Genomic DNA, 27,089 nt, shown 5'->3' on the forward strand with positions numbered 1-27,089 from the left:
TATACATAATATTGTCATTAAGTACACTAATACATAAAAAGGGGACGGAAAAAACGAGAGAAAAAAACGTGACTTTCGCCGTAATAGTTGGTGGCTGAAATCCGATGCTGGCATATTTCGTTGTTTTTAAGAGTGGGAGGAGATAGAGAGAGAGAGACAGAAAGGATGAGAGAGATGATTTCCGACGGGCGGACGCGTTTAACGCGTGACAGTAATTCGACGACGGGAAATCGACCACGGCCGTCCGGCTCCGCAGCGCATAACTCGAAACACACTCGTGTGACGTGCCACGCGTGTTCGATATAGGTACCCTACCTATAACATTATATGGCCACACGCACATACGCTAATTGTACGCTCCAATTTATTTATTTCTTTTTCTGCTTCGGAAAATTCGTCGTCGACCGAGGAGGACTCCGCGACTCCGACGGCGACTCCGCCGGTCTTGAACCGTCGGCGTACCGGTCGACAAACACGCGGAAGGTCTTTGGACAAATCAATAGCGGTGGCGAGGGGTGCACAGGGCGAGTCCCCGCAGACGCAACGGCGAGCTACCCCCCGCCGCCACGGCCACGAGCCGGCATGCGAGAGGCGACGGCGGACGGGCGGCCGGGGCACGCGAGGGTATGGCCAGTCGGGGCGGGTAGTCAAGGGGTCCAGGGGTCGGGGGTGGTAGGTATATACTCGAGCCGTGCGCGCCCCCGCCGCCCCCGCCAACGATCACCACACGCCGCCCCGCCGCAAACGCCGCCGCCGCCGGGGCGCGCTTTGCTCGCGCGAAACCGGGAAAAACCGCCGCCGCCGCCGCCGCTCCCGATTATATTGCGCCGACCACGCCGTGCGCGCCACCAGTGCCGGATCGCCAGCGGACGTGTGTATGTGCGCGCTCGCTCGCCCGCTTGCCGCCGCCGACGACGACGACGACGCCGCCCGAGACGCGAACACCTTTGCCGAGTCGCGACACTATAATATATAATATTGGTTATACGCGTGCGACCACCAACCACCTGCCCGTTTCATATAATATAACATATTATTATTGTATACGTTATAAACCATTATATAATTACACACAGACACACACATACACACACAAGCACGTATATCTGTCGCAACACATGCATACACGTGTATTGAATTAAAATATTTTTTAACAGTAGCTGCGGTACACATAATAATATTATATAGACCGTACAGTATTGTCGTTAAATTTCAGTCGGTTTTTTTTTTTATTATTTTTTTTTTTTGTGCGTTTTGATAAAAAAATAATAATTGTAAAATTTTAATTGTTCTCGTCCCAGTTGAACACCACGGCGTTATACGTCATTTATGTGCCGTAGATCACCGTCAAACGTAATGTTCCACGCGTGAAAAACAAAACAGACAAAGATTATAGCCGTCGCGTGTGTCACACAATAAAATATTGTGTTATTTTATATTGAACGCGTGCGTCATCGGCACTACAATAATATTATTATCGCCGTGTGACGGTGCAGTAATTACCGCTGCACAATCGTTATGTAATGGTTTGGGGGGGACGACGACGACGATCGCAACTCACACTAACCGCCGACGCTGGTGAATCAAAAAAGTTAATTAAACTTTTGGACTCTCGACGGCGACGTCGACGGCGGCGACGAAGACAATGCGGGTCTCCTCTTGAACGGTGACACGCCGCTGTTGAACGAGTGTATCTGCTGCATCCAAGCGGTGGACATCGGTGCGTGGTCGCTGGATACGTGGTTCAAAACTCCCCGGCGGAGGGACACGCGTTTCCGAAAAATATAAACAATATTATATTACGAACCAACAACGCCCCACCGAAATCGATTTTACTGTCAATGCAAACCATTGTACAAATATAAATACACCTCTCTTGTTGCACAACATCGATTTTCGTCATGCATAATAGTGGTGAAGAACGCAAAACACATGCCAAACTTCTGCACCCCGTATTGTGTGTCGGTACTCTTTTTGTTTTCGCCCTATCGGCAAAAGCCTGACGTTCGTACGGTACGACTACGTGTGTTTTTTACGTTTTCGCCGCTTAAACGATAGCATCAGAGCCTCTCGTCCGGTACTCAATACGTTTCGCTGTACCGTCGACAGTCGATGAAATCCGATGCCAAAACGATGATACTTCGAGTCGAAGGTAAGTCACTTTCAAAATATTGTGTGTACTCCTCCGACGTTCTTTACACGCTGTCGTTCGAAATTATAATATTTGGTCTGAACGAGTTGGTCTCGTTGTATAAGCTAACATAATATTTATATATTTTTTTTTATTCCGGTCCTGATTTTAGTACGGTCTATTTACCGGTATAAAAATATAAATTCCCGTTATTAGAGTTAAATCGACCGTCTTACTGGATTTGCCATTGGCCAATATATCCGGTGGTTATGGCCGTGTAAAATACGATGGTATATGGGAGGAGGGAGAAAAGGAGAGAATGAAAAACCCAAGTTTGGTGAATCGAGATAGCTTATGACAGTAATTTATCATTATCGTCTCCCGAAATGCCGCCGTGCTCGATTATTTATGAAACCAAGTCATTTTGTGGTGACTGGGAAGTGCGTAGGGTTTTGGATGTTCTTAATTCACGCCTAAATATTTATTTTGCGGACGCTTTTCTAAAAGATTAACTTTTAAAAAGCTACTTCTTTTGGCGTTACCGGCATCGGGTGTAAGTCACATAAAAAAAAAGTTACGACACTTAAATGGATATAAAAACCACCACGTTCTACGTCAGTAACCTGACCGTGTTTATCTGTCATGAATTTATTTTTACACGCGTAGAGAACGTCCCGGTTGTAACGTGTATCCATCATAATTATTATTAATTTGTTTTCGTTTTTATTATTTCAGCATTAAAGATAATTATCAAAATATTTACGGTGTTGGCTAACCAACAAGCAGAATACTATTCACGACTGACCGATATTATGCACCGGCTTTAGCTACATCACCAACATGGAACCGGAACAAAATCGGAACGGTGGTGGCAGACCAACCACTACCGCCACCGCCATCACCACCGCCACTGCCACCGCCACCGCCACCGCCAGTACTACAACCACAAACGCAACCACTACCGTCTATGGCGACCAACAGGCTGTAGAGGCTGCGCTAAATGAGTTCATCGATAAAATGACACCCCGCGTTAACGTGTTGGAGAATGAAGTGATGTACGCATGGCGAGCTTTAGACTTATTGTCAGACGAGTACGTAAAAATGTGGGAGCGTATCGAAAAACTCGAAACCATTATTCAGAATCAACAGTCTGTCATCGGGCAAATGGTTGAGATATGTGCAGAGCCGATTACATCTCCGTCTACATACATGGGACCACCGGAAGTCGGTGACCGTCCCGCGCTAAGTATGATATGGGAGGAATCGGAAGGCAGCAGTAGTAATGGTACTAAAAAGCCGTTGGAACAGAGGAACGTGGATTATAGAGCGTATGAAGACCGGCTATTAAATGAAGACCAGGAAAAAATGGATTCCGTCGAGTCTGCCAAAGAGATTTTCGAAAATATAGAGCAAATGGAGAGAAACATGCGACAGCTGTACGCCGAAGCGCAACTGGATAGTTGGAACGACGAGACAGAAAGAGCGGCAGCTGCTATAGATTTTTATCCAATTAACAAGCCACTCACGTCATCGGTTGGAAACTTACAAAATCGTATGTATCCTTACATGTCTCCGTCCATTCGATCGCTTCCCACTATCCCAAAATGCGAAGAACCCGGGTACAGGTCTCCGACGTTATTTATGGATACAACGTCACAATCAACTTACATGGACGACTCGTATCAGCCACAATCGCCACCCGGTAGTCCACCACCTCCAGCACCCGAGGATCCCGTATTTCCCAGATCAGTGTCATCCGCACTGTCACTGAGCCTGCGTCAATTTCACAATTCCACCAAAGAACTTGATTCGCTTCATCAGTTTCACAATTCCACCAAGGACCTGGACACCATGCACCAATTTCATAATTCCTCCAAAGACTTAGACACGTTACACCAACACCGAACTGGTGCCATAGTCACGGCCAATAAATCCGATTCCGGTCTGTCATCGATGAGTGGCGGGTTGTTGTCCAGTTATGAAAAATCTCCATGTTCACCAGGAAAGCGAGTGTTTGATCAATCATATCAGATCTCGGTGGCTGGTCCATCCGGATTAACGGTAGTAACGTGCGTAACCACTGCATTTGACACCGATTATCCGTACTATGATCGGTCGACAGGAGTGTATTCAACGGCAGGTCAAGGGTATAAATACCAGACTACTAACGCACAACAGTCATCAATATCTAACGTACCGGACCTGTTGGACGTAATGTCGTACAAAGAATACAAAAAACCTACGGATAGACCATATTCTGGTATGACAGATGCGTTAACCTATTATCCAAGTACCATGAACGATACGTATTATGGTAGAGAAAACGACAGGCCGGATAATAATCCTAGGTATAGATATGTGACGACGCCTAACTTTCAGATCCGTTGTGAAGATGACGGTTCAAGAAGGGAAGAAAAAACGAAAAAATCTAAACGTAATATAATCAAATCAGCCATGAACTCGGTCAGTAGTTCGGTGAGCAATTGGTTTCCCGATGTGCACTTGCCGCAACGGCATCGATCTCATTCACTGCCGGGTGGCTTGGAAAGGGAACCCGATGCGGTTTCCGTACACAGTGAGACAGCAACCACATCAAAACCGCGTAGTTGGAACACACAAAGGCATGGTAGTCGTAAGAAAAAAAAATCAATTGTGTCTACCATGTCTGGGCTGTTACATAAAACCGCTAAACCTGCCCCTTTTCAGAGCTCCTATTCAATAGCAGATCCGGAATTTGCGGAAAATGAATGGACTGAGTTAAAAGCTGGAGATAGGCCAACGCCACCAGAACCACCACCACCCGTGCAACCACCAGAGTCAGCTAACATTGCCATAGAGCAGCAGGAGGAAGAGGCACAAGAACAGATTAATGAAATTCAGTTACCAGCTGAAATGTTCAATGGCCCGACTAAAGAATTTGCAGTATCCAGAAAGTTGAGTAAATATAGAGAACACTGTAAGCTATCGAATGGAGTGCCAGAAGGGGAATCTTCAGTAATTCCAGTAGAAAAACGTAACAAATCATTAGAAGAACAGCCTGTTAAACCTCACGAAGAGTTTGTGCAGCCAACGAATAATCTAAGAAATTTCAAAATGTCATCTAGACAAGCAAGTTTAGAGGTACCGTGGGCTGGAAAAGGATCTGCGGACACTGAAGATGATAGTAGAAGTAACCATTCGTGGAGAAGTACATCTAGAATTTCGTCAAGACGGCAAAGTACTGAAGAAAGCATCGATAGTGACGATGAATGGTATTGTTATGAACTAAAACAATTAGAAGAACTAGAGAAAAAAACTCATTTTGAACGGGTATTTGGGCCACCTATGTTACCACCACCCAGTGCTCGAAGTGAATCATCCATACTTATATCTAAAGTAGATTTTAAAGAAAAAATGTCTAAAGCCATTGAAGACATAAGAAGACAATCAGTAGACGAATCGTTCAACGAGGATGCTTTCGAACAAGAGCAATCCTTGGATACTGTCATTGAAGAGGAATTAATACAAGACGACGGACCTATAAGGTTCAAGTTAATGAAAGTACCGGATACTCCGGGTGGCATTAGAAGGGATCTTCCAGGTCAAGACCTAGACCTGGAACCGGAACAGGAACCGGAACAGGAAACGGAAACGGCCGACGAACAAATGGTCGTTGAAGAGGATGAAAGTCCCGGTACACCGTCATTGCCCAGGTTTAAATTTGATAAAAACGATTTAGTGGATAAAGAAGAGAGTGGCAGTAAATGGAAAATCGTGAAAGCTCTCAAAGAAAAAAAACCCGACGAGATAAACCAGGATATTGGACCTCCACCTACTCCGATTATCGAGGTAAATTTAAAATATGTTTATTTATTTATTGTGTACTCCGATTTTAAATTTAAAACGATTTTCGGTTTGGATTGACTAGTTGTATATTTTTAAACAATGAAATATAATCACAGTAATACATAAAATATAATAACAATACTGTGATATATAGTTGCCTATTTTATTTTAATGGATATTCAAATTAAACCATTATACTGTACTATTGTAGTTATATATTAAAAAGAATATTAAATCGTAGTTCAAATAATGTAAATTTTGAAATTATATTAAGTGAAATGTTTATTAGAATAATAATAGGATACGTTCTATAATTATAAAACAAAAGAGATAAAATAGGTGCTTCTTGTCAAATAAATTAATATGAAAATAAAAATAAATTTTTATAATATACATATAACTTTTATAACTAAATACAAAGTAGACACAATTCTGCACTCGCTTAAGCATAAAATTAATCAAATAGAGATAAAACCTTTTATACTCATGAATTATAAATTTATATTATTACAAACTAATAAAATTCCACGGTAACTGTTGAATTTTTTCCCTTTAAAAATGTTTCAATTTTTTTATCAAAAGTTATTAACCGTTTGTTATTACTATAGTTAAACCGTAACAAAAATAAGTATATTTTTGCTCACAAATTTACTGAAATAGTAAAAAAAAAATATTTTTATATTTATTTGGATAGTATTAAGATATTAGTTTATTTAGTTTATATTTTAAATTATTAAAAAAAAAATGCCATAAGGCTTTAATATTATTAAAACTAATGTCTCTAAACCGATAAAGTATAACATAAATAACTTTAATATTATTATAAACTTTATTTGAAATATATTTTATAGCCAAGTTTTAATTTATTTAAAGTTGATACAGTATCCTTACAAAATTCATTTCTTAAAAATGAAAAAACTCGGCTTATTATGAAACTTCTTATAAATAACTAATGTATAAATATTATATTGAGCCCGATGAACCGACGGTTTCTGTACACGATATTATTAATATACTACAAGACCTTTAACAATTATAACTATTATCCATAGTAATATCAAGGGTGTCTATAATCTTTTTCTCTGATTACAACTAATTTTCTAATTAGTATTTTCTAAAACCAAAATATGTTGTATATTAAAATCAATGAAATCGTAATTTTTAAAAACTGAATTATTAATTTCCATTTAGTGGTAATTGGTTAGCTAAATCGGTGGATAATATAATATAATAATACATAATATTAAAGATAAAAATTAATACATTAAGATTATTGAACTCGTAGAATAGGTTTTAGTTTTACGCCATTTTCACCTCGATAAATAGAGGCCGTTTTAACCAGAGCTTTTCAATACGTATAACAATATATTATAATATAGACCTTGAGCTTGTATGTGACGAAATAGTATGTACCACGCGCTGGTATTATTCCAACACCAAATGATTAAAGGCCACCCAGAGAGGATCCCAATATTATTGCCGAGTTTTTATCACCGTTTATATACGTTGACCCGGTACGACACCGCCTGCAGCTTAACCGAGGTTATTGTTATTATTATTGTTATTGTTATTATGGATATAATCGACCGTTAAATTAATAATATTATCGTTATAGACGACGACGACGACGACATGGATCAGGGAGAGGTCGTCATCGGTCGGGGCACCGTGCCCCTTGTCGTCGAATTAGCGCGGCGCGTTACCAACACGTGCGGGACGTGCCTCGATCAATCGAATTTCGGCCGTCGTCGCGCAATAAATATTTACCCTGATGCAATTATAATTTAGACAATGTATATAAATCGAGCAAGATAACCGAGGTCACGTATAATAATATGATGATGGCGTTATAATATTATTAGTATTATTACTATGAATGTACGCGCGCACGGTGTCTGCGAAGGTACGCTGCTGCAGTGTAAAACGCATTCACTCCGGGTCACGGGAAAACCATTAATATTAATTGATTTCGGTAGAATATGTAGGAGGACGACGACGATGATGATGATGATGATGATGATGATTATGATGATGATGACGACGATGCATATTAAATCTGCAACCGAATTTCGAGTGTGCATTTATTTTTATTATTATTATTGTTATCGTCGATATTTTTGCGATCGGTATTGTTATAATTATTTTTTCATTTTTACTCTCCCCCGTGTGTGTCGCGCGTGTACATAACGCACTGGGTAGGTACCTACAACACACAAATTAATATTCAAACGTAATTTAATTTTTGGCCGGCCGCATAATCATATTTATCATATTGTCTTTCGAAATTAGTTCATGCGCATTTGTCGAAAACGTTTCGAGCACCTTTTAACGGTTCCCTGTGGCAAAATAAACACGACGTAGTAGTAGGTAACTCAATATAATAATATCACAATATGTACCTATACAAATTTAAAAGCAACGTCTGGGCGGGAGTGTGTGCGGGATTAAACGGATTACGTAGCTCAATCAGATTAACAATTACGGTCGCGAGTAGGACAGGTAAAAAAAAAATTACCAACGGGTGTGTCAAAATAATATATATTTAAACAACAATGCTCTCTGTATAACATGTACACTGCAGTCATTGTTGGCTTCGCGCCACGATGATCAAAATACCGTGTAACACGGCGCAGTGTGTATGCAAAACTAATTCCGTCCGTGTCGAAATCAACGTACCTTTGTGTGCGGTGGTTTTTTTTATTTATCATCAATTATTTCACTCGCCGTTCTCCGCCCCGAATGCGTAAGTCGTCGTGCACAACACATAATAATATAATACTACTATATAATATTATTATACTACGTGATATACCTGTCGTTTGAAGCATATTTCTAATATGTGCCCTCGGTTTCGTTCCACTAATAATTTATTAAACGGTTGGTCGATTGAAAAGCGGCAGTCGTTAACGTAATAATACCATGATGTTATTATATTATGCCAAAATCAAACGTATTGATTTGGTTCTCATATTTTGGCATTATAATATTTCGTACGACACGTTATGCACACATAGTATATTATGCATAAGCGAATGTAATTGATTTAAAACAATTTTGTTTTCGAATTAAAATATATTGAAAACTCCACAGGTGATATATAATTATAAAATATACAAAACGTATGGTTACGAAATAGTACTACTTATAAGGTGTACGGATCTCTGGCTGTAAGTGTTCCGATTGGTTTTAATATAAATATTAGGAACGTGTGATTTTTAGGTCAGTGGAAAAGTTCTAAAAGTTTTACACGATGATAGATATTAGGAAACAAAACATATACTTTTCACGCGTCAATAATAATTACAAAACAATCAAATCAACAAAAAAAATAAAATAAAATATGTATCTTCCGTTTTCCCAAAATATTTCTAATAACTATCGTAACAATAGTTCTCAAAAATATTTTTTAAAACCAAAGATTAATAATTTTGTCAATCAATTCAATTAGACTGTAAATTCGTGCTTCGATTTTTTTTCTATTTATATGAATATCAAGAGGATATGCAAAAAAAAAATAGCACTGTGTCGCGTTCAAATATAACTTATAACCCACTAATAAACATATTAATCATTTAAAATTATAATAGGTATTTATATTTTAATAATAAATATTAAATGTGCATTGATTATGTCCTGCATCTACATTTATATCAATTTCTGTAGGACTACGTTAACTACCCAATTTTAAAAATACGATATTATTAAAGCTATAATGGTATAACTCTAAAACGAGAAAATGTAATATACAGGACTAGGGTGGCTTGCTGGAGTGGGTGTCATTAAATTTGAAAGGAATGATATATATCATTGTATTTGGAAAACCATTCTGAGCGAAGCTCTAAGCGGGTGCTTGATTACATTTCTTCACAGCTCTTTTCGCAATTCTTCGCGATTTTCTGAAATTGACCCATCTAAAAGTGCAATCAGTGTTCAATCAAAGCTGCTGTGTAAAACTTTTTTAGCTTTTTGCTGTATAAAAAACTATTCACCAAAAAATAAAAATCCCAATATCACTGAAACGTCAATATATAGGCATTCTCACTTTTTCAGATGATGGACTTCATAATATTACATATTATGAATATGATATTCACTCATTTGATGTTAAAATTATGTATATTGCATTTGTGAATTTATAAGCTGAATTTCAAATAAAACTTTTGTCAATAAACGAACTCTATAGTCAACTTCTAAGGCAAGTTATAGCACAGCTTAATAACGCTAAAATAGAAAAAAACTAATGTATCAAACATTTTAGATTGCTTAATTATTATTCATTATTTTCTTAAAAAATATTAAGAAATATGTACCAAAACTTACGTCTCTATGGTTCAAATAATCACAAATACATACCGAATAAATATCAGTCATTTTCACGTTACATCCATAGTTTTAATTGAAAATATTAATGGATTCCATAGACAATATTTATTTACTTAAAAATTAAACTTTAATAATTACGGTCATTTAATATTATTTTTCAAATACACTATTACTTCATTAGTTTTTAATTTAAAGTTTTGTTAATATCCTCTTATACTTGATCTATAAATCATTAATTAATAAATAAAGTAACTTAACTGTTTTCCACAATTTATCTTTAACCAATTACTGCCATACGACCATGTTTTTTATTAGGTATATTTATGGTGTTTGAATTTCATACAATTATTTTAGTTTTAGAAAAACTTGGTAAAAGCGGGTAAGTGGATGTCGCTCTACTGTATAGTAGGTTACAAGTGGGTCAATGTATAATATATTGTATTAAACTTGAATTCAATGATATAATATCATTTTATAAGAAAAACGATTCTGAGCGGAGACGGTTTGTCAGTCTGGATATTTTATATTGTTATTATTTATTATATCATATAAGTTGAATTAATAATATAATATTATTATTTTTTATTCGTTTCTATGGGGATAAACAACGCGTTAGAAATTAAAATCCCATTTTTAGCGGTTTTTCGTAATTTTTCGGTGGTTTTTCCCGTGGCATTAAATAACTATTGATAAAATTGAAAAATAACCTCTTTAAAGTACCATCTTGATCTAATTTTCTAAAATATAAGGTACTATATGTTGAAATTAAAGCACTCCTTCTGGTAGAAATTTTATATACAGGATATAAAATAAATAAATAAACACCATTGTAAAACCTTTATAGCCGGGAGAATGAAAAGTGGCCGCTGGTGATATGTAAGCAATCTTTTTTTTCTTCGGAAAGCTGAAGTGTTAAAAATCATATACAACATCATTCTATAATACATTTATATTAGGTGATTATATCAAAATCTAATATTTCATAATGCACTTTCTGCGAAACCATCACAAAAATTCACCACCGGAAGTGTGCGCATCAGCGGCTACTTTTCGTTCTCCCGACTATAGCTTCCTCGCTCCGCTCAGAATCTAAAATTGCATTTAGTTACAATAAGGTATTATATACTTATATATTGTTTCATATTTTATCTAATAATTAGTAAAATCTAAAATAATATAGAATAATATACAAACTTGTCATAGATTTTAAGCGGTTATTCTTTTATATTCGTTAAATTGAATTTGTACGTGTCGAAAAGCGTAAAAACTGTCAACACGAAAACGAGCGAATATAGTCCACATCATATATAGTTTCACCTTAAAGATTGACTACCGTGTCCAGATGCTCTTAAATCAAAGTCTATAGACAGAATGATTGATGTGCAGATAAGCTTGCGATTAACTTGACAATGATTATCATTATATTGTATCATCGTAAGTCAAATATAATAGGATAACGTTATAATAATAATAATGATGATGATAGTCATGATGTCATAAAGGAACATACATACATGACAGATGATTTGAAATATAACTCGGTTTATATGGTGGGAATTATTATTAAAAACATTAAAACCCGAGAGCTTCATTATTCTTATTCCCGTGCGTGCGTTATGCTCGTATATATAGTGACAGTTGTTCGCTTATAATGCGTATTAGTAATATAACAAAAAGAGCTAACAACTTTTTAAGCACAAAGCTAAAACTTTCCTAAATAACTGTTTTTGTTATCCCAAAAGTCTCCTAAACACTGGACTATGCTTTATTAAAGTTTTCCGTTATTTTCTGCCGTTTTGTACATTTTTGAACAAAAGCTATTTGTACACAACAATAGACGCCATATCATAGTATGTGAAACGATATCCAATTCAAACAGCACTAGATTTCATAATCCAAAATATTTTCCTTATTTTATCGTTTGTTTTTGTTGTATTTTCTTTCAGTTATATTTTCTTAAATCAAAATCATAATGGTTTTTCGTTCGTGTCGATATGAAGGTAAAAAAAAATAAAACTTTCGTTAAAATAATAGAAAAACAATAACTCATTCCAGTCAAATGCTTTTCACTATATAATAGATTATCCAACTGGAAATATTTCCTTTAAACTAATCATAAATGAATATAATTCACACGATTAAATATTTTATGAAGTATAAATTTCACTTTATTCCCATTATAATGATAATCGAAAACATACGCATGCGACTACCATCTAAAAAAAATATGTACACTTTTTACTAGGTACCTACTGATAAATTTAACAAATTAAAATAATTATTTTTACGAACGAATTTCACAAATCTCTAGCAGCTGATGTCATGAGTAATTTATACGCAGCCATTTGGATATTGTATCTTAAAGGTTTTCTCGCATTTTTATTTTCTTTTAATCGCAAATGATTGATGTAAAAGACGCGTCCGAAACGTTTAAAAACACGAAATAATAAATTTCAATCGCAGTGATCATTTATAATTGTCTCCGGCGATTAATTTGTACGTTGCCGGAATACGTGTGTATATATGTATAAGGCGAATATATATATATAATATAACGTCGATGCGATAAAACAATAATTTAATTACGATAATAATATTTCAGAACACCACCAAGGATTCAGGGGGTGTAGTAGCCGGAGGGAGGTGAAAATGAGGGTGGCGTATAGTGTGAGAGAGTGTATAATAATAATATAGAATTGTATTTAAACGTTAAGTTAATGTAATGGAAACGCGCTCGCGATAAATTAATAAATCCATATCGTTGCCACCACTGCCACTGTCTAAACGTAAATCACCTATGAGGAAATTACTCGTGTTAAGTACATACACATACACACACACACACACACACACAAATACACTTTGCTTTCATCGACAAATGTTGTGAAGCTTACATTTTCGAACGGTCGTGTGGGGCATAATTGGATGGATAATAATATTCTGGCTACGGCGGTATTTATATAATATATTTTATTTTCGGATTGTGTAGTAATAATTATACTTTTATCCAGGGATCGAAACCGGTTTAACCGGTTTTTTAAAAAAAAACGGTTAAAAACGTGGTTTTTTCATTTCTGAACACCGGAACTGGAATCGGAACCAAAAGCTTTAAAAAACCGTAACCGAAACCTAAGACCTTAAAAAACCGTTTTCAAAACCCAAACCGAAACCATAGAATTGAAAAACCGTTCTTGTACCGTTCTTGAAAAACCGATTAAAATTTGAAATCAATGTAGGTTTCTTTGAATTTCATAAAGTTAATTATATAATTTGTAATTCTAGTATTTTTATACGAAGAAATTATTATGTTCAGATTTATTGATAAAAATCCCGATGCAATTACTGAGTATTACGAAATATTAATATATTTATATTATTATTAAACTTATGATTCAAAATTGCAAATACAAATAATATAGTGTGATGTTATTGTAATATACAATTAAATATTAATGTAATCGAATAATGATCTCAACCATAATATGACAACATAATTTTATGTCGAATTCAAAAGTAGGCACGAGCAACCTAAACTAGGTATGAAATATCAAGTTATCAAGTTAATAACACAAAATTAGTTCTGCTGAACGTAAATTTGTTATATCGTATATTGTACACTAATTATACAAAGTAGCCATATTTCAGGGCTTTAGACTCGGCCCTTATAATAGTTAATAGATAATACAAATCGAGTCTACAGTAATTACACAGGAAAATAAAATGAAAATTTCCTAAAGCCGTTCTTTAAACCGATAAAATATTTGAAAAACCTTTTTATAACCGAAACCAAAACCAAAAAATTTTAAAAACCAATCTTAAAACCTAAACCAAAACCAGAAAATTTAGAAAACCGTTCTCAAGAACTAAAACCGTAACCGTTAAAATTTGAAACGGTTTCGATCCCTACAGTTTTATCATTGCGTATAATATCGTGGTCTACACACTGATACTGTTTGTTGTAAAGCAATAATATACTTTTGTGGCACAATGTTAGGTACATTCTGCCGAATGTGTAATTTTTTTTTTGAATTAAAGCTTTTTTACAGAAAGAATTATTATTATACACATACGCGTCGCGCCACGTCCACGGTTGACGGTGTGTAACGCCGAGCATAAAAAAATGTTTTAAAAAATCAAATATTATTACAATAACAATATATCTTTTTACGTTGTGTGGTGTGCATTATAATACCATGATATTATTTAACTGTGACGTATACTGAAATTCCGCTACACAGGCGGTGGTCGTTTTTAAAATGTATAAAAGGACACGTATAATTATTGGTGAATTTAATATGACGACACGTCATCACGAATATTCGTATCTCGTGCGCGTATGAGCAATACGTTTATATGTATTTTACAAATATAAAAGTATTATTTTTTAAAAAATGATTTGCGTTGATATTATGTCAAAGACTGTAACTATTAAAGGTATATAGCGCGCACAGTTTGAAAACTTTGGCAACCGTATATGCATTTTTTAGTAGGTATACGAAATTGTTTGACCGTGTTCTTGACAGATTAAGGCGTTGAGTATGAACTTTTTATACAAAAACTTCAATACAAAGTTCGACCGCAAGTATTTTATGATTTTCGAACATTGTTTTAAGATTAGTTCGCCGATATGACATAATGCATTTTTCGATTTTTATTTTTTCCCATCGTGGTCGTATTTTTCTACTCGCTCCGATATACAATTTATCCATAGCGTTTGCTCTGCCGTCGACTTGTAACCTAATTGTGATTTTCAGCAACATATTTTCTATTTGACTGTCACTTATCGATAATACTCACTTGCGTCATAAAGTACCTACCATATATAGTATATAGATATACCTCCCGGTTTATAAATCACTATTTCTGTTTACCGTAGGTATATAATTCGTAAAATCAAAGCGTCTTATATTTATATGGTATTCAATGTATACAAACCATCGGAGTTCGAAGGGAATGAAAAAAAATGTTGACGTGTCGACAAATGTTGGTTATCTGATTTTAAAAAAAAAAACGAAACTCTTCGAGGGGAAAATAATATTATTCCGCTTGGCAAAAATATCGATACAGGATATAATACGCGTATTATAATAATAATAATAAATCGATGGTGTTCGACACGCCGCCATGAGAGTAATAACGCACATCGGTTCACTCGTCCAAATAATAATATATTATTTATCGTGTAAAAACGCTATTATAATATTTTACAAGCCTGTGTTTTTTCGCATACATGGAAACCACAGAGGGGGTGGAAGTGGTGGCGTTGTGGGTTCGACGGTCTGGCAGAGAACCACTGTAAAACTCTCCGTAAAACGCATGTAGGTCGCTTTGTGGATAAAATATGGAGTAAACTATTTTTAATTGATATGGTTTTCAGATCATCAAAAATATTATATTTTGAATAATTTCGAATCAGTGCCCAAGGGAAAAAATTGTGTTCGCAAAAAAAATATACTATCACTGAGCTAGTATTAGTACTGCTGTCACTGGTTCTGGTACCTTTGTGGCTTTGTGCATTCACGAAACCGAATTGTGGTGATAAAATATTTTCCTTTTAGTAGACGGTAATAGTTATAGGCCCAAGGCCATGCCCAGAACAAACATTCGGAAGGGTTATGAAATATTATAAAAAAAACTGATGTATTAAGTCTATGTTAATTTTCGTAATCTGAGAAAATGTTTGAAGGCGGGTATTCACTTAATCTCTCCCCCCCCCCCCCCAAGGGCATGTCTTTGCTTGTAGCCTTTTCTCGATATTAATATGGTTTTAATAATATTAATTATTTAAAATTTCCTTTTAGCCGGCGTGTTGTATAGGCAATTTCGGTACATATTTATGTAGGAGGCTTTTGATGGCATTTTGTTGGTCTCGTCCGACGAAAATCCAAATAAATTATTTTATTCATTTTAATATAAACGGTTATTACTTATATATTGTTATTTTCGTTTGTGCTTTTGAAGATGGCACGATATAAATATTTTTCAGCGTCAAAAACATACTACCATAACCGCACTGCAAGTATCGAGGTCGCGTATTATTCATGATATACGCGTGTGTATTTGTTTGGATTTCACCAACTACATTCGGCTCATGACGAATTGTTATCATAAAATACGTATGTTTACTCCTATGATGGAAAAAAAATAAATACCCACACCACAGTAGTTATATACAATCAGGAAATACATGTACATAAGTATAATTATATATTATATACTTATATATACTTAATATAATAACTGATAACGTGTCGAAACTCTACAATACATGTATGTAGTATGTATATTATATTATATAAAAATAGGAAATGGTGTACTACGTGTTTGAAGTCGAATTCGCTGAGCCGATAGAATCCACGTTTGTCAAAAAAAAAAAAAAAGGGAAAAAAGGAAAAAGCAATTTGTCGTCAAAAACTAACCGCGTCAGTCTGGTAACCCCGTGTTATTACACTCGTTCTCTTCTCTGTCTCCGTCTTTGTCTCTCAATCTATCCTCCGACCCTCGTCACATACATATATAGTATATATATATACATAGGTTAGGTATACGTACATTGTATATAAAATATTATGTGTGACGCACGTAGTATAGTTTAAGCAAGTGTACAGTCGTAGAGATTAGGTGACACATGTTTGTAGCGTGGCAGGCCGAAAAGTTTTTGCGCCGACCGAGAGAGAGAGAGAGAGAGAGAGAGAAATGGACGCCGCCGCCGCGCGGTGATTATTCGCCGGCCTCGGCGGCGGCTGTGGCGAAGTCAGCATGACACGTACGGCACCTATTGTAATGCGGGGGGTGTATTACACACCCCCCGATGCAGGTACGAATACGTAGGTCCGTCATCGATCGCGTGGTCTTAGCCGAGCTTATGTTACGAAATAAAATGATTAAAAAAAAATGGCCCGTTCCAATGCAGCCCCGTTGCAGATAAACAAATATGCACGCTTTATACACCCTACTGTACGATGTTATAAACATGATTTGTGCGTGTGTGGGTGGATTCGTGTGGGTGCGTGTGTTTGGGAATATTCAATTATTGTATACACGCTCGCAGACTGTATACCGCGGCATATACCTGTCTGTATATACGCGTGCGTGTGGACTTTTATTCGTGTATTCTTGTCCGTGTGTGTGTATTTTTGCGTGTGCGTATATACCTCGCCGAGGAGACGTTTACGATCGATAACAATAAGGGTTAATGCTGCGGCGATGCCAGCAGAAGAAAGACGTGTCTGCGTCGGCCTTTATATTATATTATATTATATTATTATTTAATAATAATAACAATAATTGTACTCCCTCTCTCACGCGTATTTTTTTCGTACCTACATAATATTATACAATATACATATTACACGCCCAGACATTATATATTACCTACAATAATGTGCGTGAACGTCACATGTTATAATTACTCGCGTTATGAATATTATAAACGATATGCATTACAGTTTATAATCGTATTTTTTATTTAAGGGCGGAATCGCATTATATTACATACCTTAGAATACTGTACTCCATACAGACCTGCAGGTGTATTATACCGCGTACATGGAAATCAGGATTCCCGTAACTACCTTTCCCGTTTTCTATCTGTATAATATAACATATAACATAACAACCCGGGACCCTAGAATAGCGTCCTACGAAGAAACGACGTCCGTTCATAACCTAAACTCAAATTAGATAACCGAATACTAAACGTGAGATAGGTATAAGATACATGACACAATAATAAGCCGGCTTTCTACTGCACCGTGTCGTGTCGTGTCGCGTTACGTTCCGTATATTTAATATATAGGTTAAAAAAATCTGGTAACACATTACCTGTGAGTTGAATAATATATTCAACTCAACCCTGCGCGACATGGTACAGTGGAAACCAGGCTTAATACTTGAATACATTGCTGCAATACACCATAAAATTGAACGAAATTCGAAGCACACTATTTCCGAGTAATTTTATTCTATCGAGTCAAAATGTCAAATACAATCATTTACTATGATTATCATTGTGTAAAAGTATTAATCAACTTAAACATGGACCGTGGTTTATGATTTAAGAAAATAAACAATGGTATTATTGTGGGCGTTGTAATCTATTAGTGATATAAAGGAAAATAATAAGGCAGCTAATCAGTGCGGTGATTTCACTTTCCTGTGTAATTTAATTCAATTTAACACTAACGACGACGAACGGTGTCACATGCAACAAAAACAATGGTCGGAAAAGTAATAAAAGTATAACCTATAGCTAATACCATTCTGTCTCGTTTGAAGTCCCTGCGAGGTAACCGTTGTAGAATTAAGGTTTCTATATTTTTTTTTTTTTTGGCCTCACCCTAACCTAATTTGACCGTGAAATACGAGAACGTAAATTAAAAGTAGTTCAAGACGTATACAAATAATCCGCAGAATTTCAAATCGCGTTTTCGTTTGGTTTTTCATCAATCGCGTCGGTTTATTCAGCCGTTTATCATCTGACCGACCATACTCGAATAATAAAATATTCCAATACGTGTGTACAATTTATCGTCAACGCACTTTTTTAACCCGCGGTCGAGAGCGTCGTTAAGACAACATAGAATTCAGAGAAAAGAAATAAAAAAAAAATCGCTGATATCTCGACGAGAGCCACTCACGTCGTCGATGGCTGTTGCAGTCGCTGACCGTGCACTAAAAGAGCTCGTATACCTACGAAGATACTATAACATATATACAATTATAAATAAAGCCGATGCACAATATTTTTCATATATATGCGCTATATAAATTATATTGTTAGAGAGCAAAGGTAAGCCGGTCGAGAGTGCGACTGAAAGTATTATGTATCAAATACTGTACATGTATATTGTATACACATAAGTATTATATACCTATCTATATATATTATATATGTCAAAACAATATTATCGTCGTCTGTCCATCGAGTGTCGCACGGAGGGGAGGCAAACAGTATCCTTTTATATAAATAGGAAATATATATTATTTCGTGTACCCTATATACGCTCGCCAATTCCGATAAGTACTACTGAGCACGTTTATAGTCCTATAATACAGCGTTGTTGTTTTTGTTGTTGTTGTCGTTATGTTGTACGTACTTACTTAGAGTAACGACGACTTAGTACTTTTCTATCGCTGTGTACACCTGGCCTAACCTATATATCATAATACTATGTGCCGCAATGCTTGATCTTCTACGCGCGGTCGTGTGGATAACGTTTTTTTTATATTTACACTGAGAGTACCTACTTACTTATATTCCTGATACTACTACGTCCGTTTCCTTGCGAATCATTCCGGTTTAATTATTATATTACAGCGACGAGACGGCGAATCGCGAATATTAAATTATAATTATTATACGAACGATAACAAGAATACAACTGTAACTATTGTGAATCGCGATGAATACCAAAGTATACCAACATTCCGACGTACCTACTCTAGCGAATCATCAGCGCAGGATGCCAACTGCAGGGTTTTGGGAACGCATTATTATCAACGTACAAAACGATGTGTGTATTCAAACGTGCTTAGGGTTCGAAAATTCAGTGCGAAATCATTGCCACTCGACAATTTTTTGTCCTCAGCCCGTTTCCGCGAAATCAGCGAGAAACGACGGAACACAAAAATAATATTATATTATCATACCTCCGGTAAATCGTCGTAAACGGCCGCACGCCGCCGTCGCGTACCTAGGCGTTTCGGGGGGTAAAGTTTTCGGGCCAAAGGCGCCGGTCGAAAGTTTTTGCCGGTTCTCGTCCGGCCAACGTACGATGGTAATAATAATAATATTAACAACAACATGCGCAGACCTATCATGGGTATTGTGCGTATATAGATATACCTCTATCGGGTGGTACGTGCACGGCAGCGTTGTATATATACGCGCGTTCGTCGAGAAGGTTTTTGTTTCGGTAATTTTTCTCTCTGTTTTCGTTCCCCGATAACGTCACGATAATAACGTAACTTATCGTGTGTGTGTGTGTGTGTGTGTGTGTATTTGCGCGCCGCAGGAAAATGCGATGTTTATATTTTATTGTATAGGCTCGTCGATCCCGTCGAACTTATGGGCGTTATCGTCGGCCGGGTCGCGACTTATGTTTCTCGAATTCCGGCGATTACGGATCGATTCCGTATAGTATATTATTAGTATACACACGATAATATTATAATATGCGTGTTTTGACTTTTAAATAATATTATACCGTAGCGATTTCCGTGCGCCGATTTAAGTACAAAAAAGATACTGCTCGTACTTATACGCATATTATAATATCAGGCCTATACGCGAATATCCTCGTGAATAAATAACGATTTCAGCGATACGCGTCTGTATAACACAGAACCGAGTCTCCGTATATAAATAATATAATGTTATTACCTATACACACGTGTTCGACGGTAGACATTAAATAATATATTATGCGATAACGACGAGTTGAGTAGTCCTAAATAAAGCCGTCGGACACTCCGTATATAGTCCGCCCGTACCATTTATATAAACGCGTATCCGACGCCGTACGCTGCTTAAATAGTTAGACTCTGCTGCCGTAACATTTATTTTTTTTTTTTTGAAAATTTCACTGATAATAACATAGTATAAAATATAAAATACAAATAGTACCTGCATAATATGATATTGTTATAATAAATATCTACGTCCTATAAGCAATGCTTGTGGTGCAGTTGGTAGAGAGCTGCGTTAAATACGTGAGAACAAAATAAGTAATTAAGGAATAAAATACATCATCGAGAAGTTTTGAGTAACAAATAATATGCATAGCATATAATTCTAATTTACTAATTATAGTATACTAATTATTATTGACAATAGATAAATAAAGACAGATAAATCAATAAATTTCGTTAAAAGCTGAATTAGAATCAATAAATTGATGTGAATAATCAATTTACACTTTATTGGTGTTTTGATGTAAGTCATTTTAAGATTTCCAATATTAGAATATAATATATATATATTTTTATATCTGTCGTCATTAAATTGAAGAACTTGGGACCTAAACAATCAACAAATTGTTGACCAAATGCTTTTCTAGAGTACTTGATTTTTGTGTCATATACTCTATAATACAGCCCACATAACGTGCCACTGTTATATTCGAGCCTACAGAGCACTTGTATTATACAGTTTTTGAAAAAGCCATACGTTTTACTTTTTCTGATATCAATTTTAAATTATCCCACTGCAGACATAGACACAGACAACATCATAGTTATAATTAAGTCTTTGGGTGTTGATGGGAGGGGGTGGATAATTTGTCAGGTAAACGTCAGGTGAGGGGTTCCGTGTCCAACCCCTATAGTTTAGATCTATAATTTTTTTAATATGTTATATCTACAGAGAAAAATAATTTATATTTATATTTTAAAATTATTACAAAAAATTATTGAAATACATACACATTTTTTTTTTTTTATTGATATTATTTATTATTATTATTTATATATACGCCTCAACTGTTAAGGTAATTGCTGTTTCTGAAATACATAACATTTTATAATTTATACAAACAATTTTAAGTAAGATATACATGAAAGGCTTATATGTTAATTTAATTACATGTGATATAATCTATGTGTTGTATAAGTATGTAATATTTTCTGGATCAGGTTCGTCTCTTTGAGGAGTTAGAGAAAAATCGATGTCGTCTCTGTTTGGTGCTAGTATTTCGCATAGATTGTGCCTAGTTACACATTTGTCTCAATACATAATGAACATTATAACATAATTTACAAAATTAGATATAATTGTTGATGTTTTTTTTTATAAAGTTCATCAATTATTACTTCGACGTGTCAAGGGTTATGTTTTTATGAACAGCTAATTATAAAACTACGGTTGGTACATAATATTAAAACAAAACACAAAATATATTCCCATTATCAACCCCTATAATTACGCCACTAGACACAGACCTCCTAGACATGTTGTATAAATAATATTATAATGTATGTTCATAATATTTGGACTAGAATTATTTTCATTTGAATTTTTTGTCCATCCAAACTACGTCGATAAATAAATTATACATTTTTCGACCGGAAGTTGCTGACGCCGCACGCAAGCGTCATAGTAATTTTCTTTTCTTTTTGTTTTTTCGAATCCTACGATAAATTTCACGACGTACGCGTAATTAATACAAATGTCGAACAACATATTTTGTATTAGTCGTTGGGCATCTAACACGCGCTGCTGTTTATCGTGTCGAGAAAATTAATTAAATTTGTCTCTTTGTCTTAAAATGGGCGGGCGATGTATAGCCGTCCAACAAATCCTACATTTATATATTTTATTGTACACCGGGCATTGCAGTAGAATACTGTGATAATTCTTTACGTTCGTAAATTGTGTCATCCCTTTGTGGCGCGCCGGAGTGAGGGGGTCAGATTAGAGGGCGAGTCCGGTAACGCGAAGTGAATGGTCAACGCTATATTATATAGTTTATCTGTAACACTAATATACATAATATATCCTAACCACCATAACCATTAGATATTGGCATTGAATATCTATTGTTTCCGTTTGTACATTTTCCACTTGATTCAATAATGAAACTCGTAATAACTAATATCAAATTAATGAACTCGCAACTTCCTATAATAATATTATGTGTTATAATAATAAATTATTATAATATGTTAAATTTTTGCAGCAATAATATCAGATTACATCTTTAGAATATTAAATAAAATACCTAAACAATGTCGTACTGTGTCGTAGGAGCGGAAACACGTGTGTGCGTGCAAGAGTGATATTTATTACGGTGTTTCTTTTACCGGTAACCATTCACGCTGTGAGAACTACAAAAAAATTCAATATTCCTAGTATTTTGAAAGAAACGTGATTTTTTTTTTCTTTTAAGAAAGAGAGAGAATGAGTGAGAGAGAGTGAGAGAGTGTGTGAGAGGGGGCTTGAAAGAGAGAAGGCCGTACCCTCGACGACAAATTGAAATGAAATGACCAGATGTTTTATTATGGTGCATCAAGTCGCTATGACAACACACACACACACACACACACTAATATTGGGCTATTAATATTATATATATATAAATGTGTTAGTTTGAGTGGGTTATTCAGTAATAACTATTAAAAACAAATACTAGTTTTATGTGTGACGCCTTTATTTTTTTCGTAAATATATCAGTCTGCGATAGTGATACTTGGTGACTATCCAAGTAAACGAAAAAATTGTAGAGTTTGGCACAAGACCGACCATAAAAGTGTATAAACAATATATAAGATTTTTTCTTTTTTCATTCTGTACTTTTCAGTATCGTATTAAACGCTGTAATGATAATGATAGCACTCTCATTCCGATAATGTAAACGCGTCAACGCTATTGTCGAGATCTGTTTTATTCAAACACATCTTTGACAAAAAAAAACTTACACTTGATATTCCACTTAGAAATTCCCACACATTAAGATACATTTTCTCGATGAGTCCTTTGCAATATTGATGATAAAAGTTTAAAAAAAAAAAAAATGTTTATTTTATTACTCTTTGTACCTATATATACCTAGCCTATACGTACATAAACTAAATACAGTGAGAGAAAGGAAACACTCGTTGATGAGTATTCTTTATATTTCGACAAAATCGATAGAATGTTTTAAAATTTATCGCATATGCTGCGGCGGCGTTACGAAATAATTTAAAAGGAAAACAAAAAAATTCACAATATACGAAACAAAATATAATTCATACATACAGAAGAGTATAATAATTTATATAGTTTCTGCGCTTATTTATTTTGTGTAAATTTATTTATTTTTATGAACGTAATAATAATACTTCAGAGCGCTTTTGGCTATATGGTTAGAATTATGGGTGTATGTGTACCTACTTATATTATATATACAATATACATACATTATGTATACATATATATATCGCGGGCGCACCATAATGTAAAAAAAATACATATTCTGCTTATAACAAATTTTCTAGCCGAGAATACCGAAACCATTTATTAAATAACTTGCTGAACAAACAATAATTTAAAAAACTAATATTATACATGTTTATATTATTATACATATATTATATACTATATACATAATATACATTATACGTATATATATATATATATATACACCGCACGGTCTTGTTCGTTGTTGTGCGTGTTAATTATTAAAGGACGATAAAACAAAAACTAAGGGAGTCATCTTAATTCTAATTAATGACATCGAAAAAGACCTTTTGTATGTCTTTCCCGGTTAATGGAAACATTTCATTCGAACTAACATTCGAAAAAATAAAAATAAAAACCATATATACGTACACGACGACGTGATATATATATACGAGCAATACGAATAATGGGGTTTAAATTTTAAAACACATTTCATACAGGCACTTAATTCATTTTGGATTACCAAAATACATAAAATGCAATGAAAAAAATGGAAGAAAGCAATTTCACACAAACGGAAAGTAGTCGGAGTGGTTCCCGTTTGTTTTTTTATACCGCCAACGGCATTACATTATTTACAATTTAAAAATTTAATTATGATTTCCATGCAACATAATATTTTATTTTGATTGGCCATTATATTTATAATATTTTAAATAAGCAATCGTTTATCTTTCTATTTTCATCCCGTTATCTTGTAGACAAGAAAACAAAATGTACAGCATAATAGTATACTGCACTGTGTTTCGGCACTGGAATCGCATCGGTCACTTCGGTTCAAACCACATTGTTATAATGTATTGTTGGTATTATTTCGAATTTAAAAGCAATGATAAATAATCGCTCCACTGTTCCGAGTGATGTTCGTGGTAAATTGTAATATATACGCGACACTATATAGCAACACTATTTACCAATAAATATTTGTGAAAGTCCACAATATTTAGGAATTTATGAAGTTTTCAGGGACCATCACAATTTAACGTATATGATGAAATTAAATCGAAAAAAATTAAATCTAATGAAAACCTCATATTTTAACTGACCATAAAAAATAAATTTTATGTCTGCAGGCCAGATAAAATTTCGTCCACAGGCCACTATTTAGTGATTGTTTCTAGCTGTATTCATTGAATATTTTTATAATTTTAATGACTTATAAACTTGACTTGAATTTGAAATATTCAAATTATATTAAACGTGATGACTCCCACACAGCAAAGTCATATTTTTAAAGCATATTATTATTATTATTATTATTATTTATTAATAATATTATAAATGTTAGCAGAACACTACGGCAACAGCAAAACATTTGCATTCACATTACTTTTCGGCAGCAGAGAAAATATGTTTCCACGATATATTTTAACGTTTATACAAAAATTCCGTAGAAATTAAAATTTTCGACGTTAACGTTGATAGGACTTTTTCATGAATATATTGCTATAGAATTTCACGATAGTCATTCTATTGTCACTAAAACACATATTACACATAATAACTTTAATATTGAGATTTTAAAAAATCATTTAGACAATAGTATTATGTATTATAACAGTATACTATAGTCAATAATATATGGTATAAATTGAAATGTAATACTGATGTAATTTTTATACTTTATGATAATTATCATTACAATTTTGAATAAATAAAGCATGCTACAAACTCATGTCGACGACCCTGCAACAATATAATATTACCTATATACATCTCAAGATAAATGTTAAATAGGTTAGGTATCTGATTATTAAAAATATCGAGAATTACGATGCCCATTTCACAAGGCTTACCTTACAATAATTTACAATTTTTAGAATATTCGTCTTGTTCGACTGAAAATCGTATACACGACAAGTTAATGTTGCCTCGAATAAAAGCGAACTATAACTCAATAATATTGATTGTCATTAGTCACGTAATAAATAATAATATTTTTACCTGTCAAACTGTCTTTGACAAAAATATATGCAAAGAATAAAATAATCGATGAGGGCCGACAAAACAATGATAGAAAATAAAACGACCTATATTGTTTTAGATTATGAGCGGAGCGTTTTATGGTTGTACAATATTATTATTTTGTTTTTTATTTTTTACATGTTATTATGTTTTTGAATTTAATGAGATTTCCTAAACTGTCGTATACCTCCTCGAACGATTTTTGGGACCCGAAATGAAATTCGTTAATGAAATATTTTGTTTTTTATCATCCTAATGGTTTTCGATAATATTACAAGCCACCGAATAACGGCGAACCTAAATTATGCTGTGCACCGTTTTAAATCAAACCCATCGCCTGATCGCTATACAGCGGCTCTCGGTTGTTTAATTGTTTTGCTGAAAATTAAAATCGTACAACGGAGGTTTCAATAATTCGAACCGATTATTTAGGTACGTAATCGCAGCATCATGATATAGCAGCAGCACTATTGTGTGTGGTTTTTGAAGAATTTCAACAGTTTTCAAAATGTATAATTAATTTTATATTATTACCTTCGGTAACAATAAAACAAACAACGAGTCTTATAATTTTTTTAATTAAATACATAACAATAATATATTATTGTGTCGTACGACTATAAAAATTGGTAAACGTATATTATAATAGTGCCTACGATGATAGCTGACAGACTTGAGCATAATTTTTAAAATCGTCAATTCAGCTCAATATTACAATATAATAATAATAATAATATAATATTATGATATAAATAAAATACTGTCGTTGCGTTAATGCTTTCAGAGCTATTACCTCGTGAGTTTACCTCTTCTCGGTTTCGATCGATAACGTCGGTAATAATATTCAAATGTATTAATCGCATCGTTTTAAATTTATTTATTTTCGTATAATTATATTACGAT

At 34.5% G+C, this 27,089-nt stretch overlaps 1 protein-coding gene across 4 annotated transcripts in view; it reads left to right on the forward strand.

Moving 5' to 3' along the window:
* The first annotated feature begins 842 nt into the window (after positions 1 to 842).
* Positions 843 to 27,089, forward strand: part of LOC100159009 (protein unc-13 homolog B) — a 50,885-nt gene continuing 24,638 nt past the window's right edge. For 2 of the 4 annotated variants that reach the window (XM_008180469.3, XM_008180471.3), the window contains exons 1-2: positions 843 to 2,152; positions 2,867 to 5,959. In XM_008180469.3, the coding sequence (XP_008178691.1) occupies positions 2,972 to 5,959 (2,988 nt within the window). In that variant the 5' untranslated portion in view covers positions 843 to 2,152; positions 2,867 to 2,971. The remainder of the gene's footprint in view (positions 2,153 to 2,866; positions 5,960 to 27,089) is intronic. The other 2 variants (XM_008180467.3, XM_008180470.3) reach the window with 1 other exon arrangement.

This window comes from Acyrthosiphon pisum, chromosome A2, assembly GCF_005508785.2.
Source record: "Acyrthosiphon pisum isolate AL4f chromosome A2, pea_aphid_22Mar2018_4r6ur, whole genome shotgun sequence".
In the NCBI taxonomy this organism is placed as follows: Eukaryota; Metazoa; Arthropoda; class Insecta; order Hemiptera; family Aphididae; genus Acyrthosiphon; species Acyrthosiphon pisum.